Source organism: Lipotes vexillifer, unplaced genomic scaffold (assembly GCF_000442215.2).
Source record: "Lipotes vexillifer unplaced genomic scaffold, Lipotes_vexillifer_v1.1 scaffold189, whole genome shotgun sequence".
NCBI lineage: Eukaryota > Metazoa > Chordata > Mammalia > Artiodactyla > Lipotidae > Lipotes > Lipotes vexillifer.
In genome coordinates, this window is record NW_006785816.1 from 2,139,435 (window position 1) to 2,144,581 (window position 5,147).

General features: G+C 42.1%; 1 protein-coding gene across 1 annotated transcript in view; it reads left to right on the forward strand.

The window, feature by feature from the left end:
• The first annotated feature begins 444 nt into the window (after positions 1-444).
• TBX19 (T-box transcription factor 19) overlaps positions 445-5,147 on the forward strand; it is a 27,948-nt gene continuing 23,245 nt past the window's right edge. The window contains exon 1 of the mRNA XM_007458112.1: positions 445-696. Coding sequence (XP_007458174.1) covers positions 500-696 — 197 coding nt within the window. The 5' untranslated portion in view covers positions 445-499. The remainder of the gene's footprint in view (positions 697-5,147) is intronic.

A 5,147-nucleotide genomic window follows, 5' to 3' on the forward strand; every position in this document is an offset into this window, starting at 1 on the left:
CTATAGGTGCCACATGCCATGATTTATACACAAACATGATTTGCCTGATTGTTGCAGTCTGGGCCCAGAACAATTTTAATTAACAGGAAAATGGTCCTCAATACACCGATTAGACCTCTTCAGGTACAGCAAGATAAAAGCCTGATAATTTGGATGGAGAGTCCTCTTCTTAAATGTCTACTCTATACACAGCAGCCAATGGGAAAGCCAGGCTGTCTCCCACCTGATCCAATGAGTAATTAAGAGAGGGCTTTTTCTTCCCCATCTCTCCCCTCCCTCCACCCCCCACCCCAACTAAAGCTTAACAGGTTGGTGTTATAATTTGGAGACTTTCAGGGGTGTCATGCTAGGAGCTTAGGCAAGAGACAGGGTGTCTCTTCCCCAGCTCCCCAGGCATGTCCAGCTGGATTTGAAAAGCAGGCAAGTGACAGGAGGAAAGAGGTGGAAGCAGGCAAAGTAGGTAACGTTTCTCAGCAAAGTTTGAGAGGAGCCTGTGGCCATGAGTGAGCTGGGCACACAGAAGACCAGCGATGGCACCGTCTCTCGCCTGCTCAATGTGGTGGAAAGTGAGCTTCAGGCAGGGAGGGAAAAAGGCGACCCTACGGAGAAACAACTTCAGATCATTCTGGAGGATGCCCCTCTCTGGCAGAGGTTCAAGGAAGTCACTAATGAAATGATCGTGACCAAGAACGGCAGGTGAGTTTATCTACGGCCCTGCTTGGGCTGGCGGGGCTTGGCAAGGGAAGCGAAGCCCCTTGAATATGGCAGAGGCTGCCGCTCTTAACTCAGAAGCAGCGGGGTCTGATTAAACATGCTCCTGAGAAGGACAGTCTCCCACGGCTTTCCCCTAGCCAACTTAATTAATTTCTCTGAGATCATCAGAGAAGTGGAGGGTGAAGCCACCTGTCCTGCGTGCATTTTAAATGAAGAAATTCTGGGAAATTATTATAAAGGGGGGCATGTCCCATGGGTTTGGGAAATGCACTCAAATGTCAGAAAATAATGTTAATTTTTGACTGACTGTATATCCTGGAGCAGATTATTATTCTTTGAGCCCCAGCTCTGTTCAGATAAGGTAAAAGGCAACTTTATTTGGAAGCTGCATGGTTTCCTCTGAAGTGTAGCGAACTTGCCAGACATTTCTGACTAGTTGAAGATTCAGAGGCAAAAAGGAAAATTTAATCTCACTGCCTATCCCTGCATCTGCTTCTTCCTGTGTGTTTGTGGTGAGTGTTTATTTGAGATTGTGTGTGTTTATGACGATGTGAGAGTTGCTGCAGTAATAGTTAATGAAACCATAAAATACTGACCTGAGAAAAGAGAAGATGCCTTCCTTTTTTTTTTCATTGCAACAAATTAGGGATTAACTGAAATGGATCTCTGTTGGCATTTCTTGGGTTCTATTAAATCTAGCCCTGCCAAGTGATGTCTAGGTAATATTAGGAGCTTCTATTTAGTAGAGGAGATAAAAATATTTAGAAAGAAAATCTCAGTGCTCCCACCTTGGCCTAACAGGTCCCAACATTCAGTTGACACTAATCTTTCTGTTCACATGGTCACAAAAGTACATAAACGTCGAAAGGCATTTTCAATATGGTTAGTTTCAGCAGAACTTTGATTGTGACCCTTGAGAGAAATTCTGTTCTCCAATGACAGAAAAGTCCAAGCTAGTTGAACTTCTGGCAGGCTTTTGTCCTTGTGAAAAATGCTCCCATTCCTGATGTCTCACTTTTCCATTTCTGCATAAAATGCACGGTATAGAGAATGAACCATTCCCATCTATCCAGGAAAATTATGAACTTGAGTGTTGTGTGACATTGAAGTGCTTGGTAAGTAAAACGTGTTCTAGAAATAAGGGCGTTTCAATAAATTGTGATTATTAATAGTAGCAGGAATATCCACCTTGCTTGATGCTTCTATTTTCTCTCTCAAAAAGGGTCCCATATTTATTTCATGTATAGGATTTATTATTTTTAATATTTGTAATTATAATTACACCTGTTCCTACTCTTGATCTGTGTTGACACATTATTTTTGGTAGAAAGAAATAGAAAACATGTTTTTAATTTCAAAGAATCATCCCCAATTCCTAACTGGATTTACTTTCTTCCCTTTCAAACATGAGTGATGACACAATGGTAAAAAGTTTACGATGTCTGATGACAGGTAGAACTTTCTGTTCATTATTCTTTGTAGTTACACTAATACTTAGCCTCATACTATCTGTTTGGCTGTCAAAGCAGTCATATATGGAAGTAAAATAAGTACAACCGTCAAGAAAAAATGTAGTTAATCTGTTTCAATGAGGAATAAATAAAAGTTTCTAAAACCATTATAAAATCCAATTTAATAATATGTCATATTGGTTATGTACTTTTATAATTTCACAGTGTATAATTTCTCTTGCCTTTTTGCACCTATATAATTTTTTCTTCATATTTAAAACTGAAAAGTCTTCACATGTTTAAAGTCATCAACTATGTGAAAACTATTCTTTGTAGGAAGAGTCTAATTATGGTCAACATGGTTATTCTTATTTTCTGTGGAGGTCCTGGCGACATTTCACCTCCTTAGTGAACTGAATCTTTTCTTAGGGTTTCTGAACCCCTTAGCGTCAAGATTTTGCCAGGAGATAGAAAGTTCCCTTTGTACTTCAGTTAAAGAAAGGAAGACAAATCTCTAAGAAATTGATGTGGTTGATAATGAATGAGCGTGGTCTGGAATTACTCTCAATCTCTTAGCTTCTCAGAATAAATTGTTAACAACACTTTCCTGCTCTGGATATAGACACATCTTTCTTGTTTTGTTGTTTTCTTTACTCTCATCTTCATCTCTTTCCCCCCCACTTTTTTTCTCCTCACCATCTATTCCTGTATCTCTCCATTTTACCCATTTTCCTCTGGCTGTAGAATGACGTCTACTCTAGATGCAGCATCCCTGCCTTTCACACAAACTCCTGAGCCTGAGGTAGATGGATTTGTGGCCCTTCTCTGGGGAGAAAAACATTCCTTGTTGTTAACACCCAGTCCTCGCCCTTTTCATTCGTGTTACTCGCCTGCCCCTGCAGGCAGTTGACTTTCTTACTTTTCTAAAGCTTCAGTGAGGGTAATCAGATAGCTCTTGCACACATGAGTGTAATTGTTCTGTGTAATAGCAAGTTTTAAAACAGCATAGGATGGGCTGATGAATTAAAAGAGTCATTTTCAAATGGAGACTTATTTCTGTGTATAAATAGGAGGCTTGCTTCTGACAATGATCAGAAGTAGTAAACAGAGATTTTCCCTGAAAATCATTGAATTATCCCCAGAAACTGGTATTATGATGGTTCTTCATTCCTCCCGCTCCTGTCCCTCCCCCCCCAACCCCGCCCCGACCCCGCCGTTTTACTATTTCTTTTCCCTTTCCTCTTTCTTTTTTTCTTCCCTTCTTTAATTTAAAATGCTTACTTGGGCTTCCCTGGTGGCACAGTGGTTGAGAGTCCGCCTGCCGATGCAGGGGACACGGGTTCGTGCCCCGATCCGGGAAGATCCCACATGCCGCGGAGTGGCTGGGCCCGTGAGCCATGGCCGCTGAGCCTGAGTGTCCGGAGCCTGTGCTCCGCAGCGGGAGAGGCTGCAACAGTGAGAGGCCAGCGTACCGCAAAAAAATAAAAAAATAAATAAAATGCTTACTTATTCATATTCAACAGTCTTTCAGAACTAACAATAACAATTATAATACTCCCCTAGAGCTCATTTGAGTCACCACTAGTGCATTCAGCTTGTAAGTACTTCCTTTCATCTCCATCCTTTAAGCTAGGAACTTACATGTTAGGTTGCAGAAAAAAATTTATTTCAGCTTTCAGTGGCAAGTAAGTGAAATCTCTTGCACCTTTTGTTTTCTCTACAGTAACATCTTCACCTTAGGGGAAAAAGCTATATTTCATGTGTATTTCCATGCAGTTAAATAATTTGATTTCATTTAGATTAAATTTGCCTTGAGATTTTAAGAAATTGGAAGGATTTCTGATATAATTGGTGTATCCATTTGTTATCATAAAATAAGTGTTAGGATCATTAAGTTGAACTTGCCAGTGATTAAGTGATGTTGGTGCAGTGAGCTGATGTTCATAGTTTCCAGGGATGGGGTTGCAAGAGGAGAGAAAACCAAGGTTGCACATCAGGAAATAATTTTCCATGTCCCTGTAGTCCATGGATATTTTTCTCTGAAGTTTACAATTGCAGTTTATGAGGATCATATGTATTTGTGTGATCTGCCTCTAACCAGGCTACTTTGGTTTCTTGCTGCTCTTCCTATAAGCCTTAACATCCATGTCCTATGTGTACACAAGCATGCACACTCCAAAAGCTCTGATGAGTGTTTCAGGATCATTATAGTTCTGTGGGGAAATGGAGGAAGGAGTTTACAAGTGAAACTTCCTGAATTTTGCCTTTAACCATCTCTGCTGTTTTTTCCCACCTAGAAAATCTGCTTTATCTCTGCCCTCTTTCTTTCTTTTTTTTTTTTTTTTTTTTGGTACACGGGCCTCTCACTGTTGTGGCCTCTTCTGTTGCGGAGCACAGGCTCCGGACGCACAGGCTCAGCAGCCATGGCTCACGGGCCCAGCCACTCCGCGGCATGTGGGATCTTCCCGGACTGGGGCACGAACCCATGTCCCCTACATCGGCAGGCGGACTCTCAACCACTGCGCCACCACGGAAGCCCTCTGCCCTCTTTCTTCCTTCCCACAGACCTCACTCCTCAGAGCCTTCTCCAGCAGTGCTGGCTCTCAAGATCCTCTGTTAGAGAAATGAAAACTGAAAAACTGGCTCACAGCAAATCAACACAGAGTTCACTGGCCAAACCTAAGCATGTGTGGTTCCTCAGGCCTGGTTTTGGGGAGTGCTTATATGCCCTGCCACATTTGCTTCTCTCTCTCTCTCTGATATGGGGTCTGATTTACATATTTCTCAGCTTCTCAAAGACTCTTGGCCGTCTCTGTGGTTAGCCACACCTTGGGAAGAAAAGGGAAGAAAGATCAAATTGATAAGAAGTGCAGTTTATCCCTGAAAGCATAGCCTGGTCATGAGTCCTGCCCATAAATAAATAGATAACACATCCCGGTCCTTGTGAGGCCAGAGAAAGAGGCGGGGGGGGGGGGGGGGGGG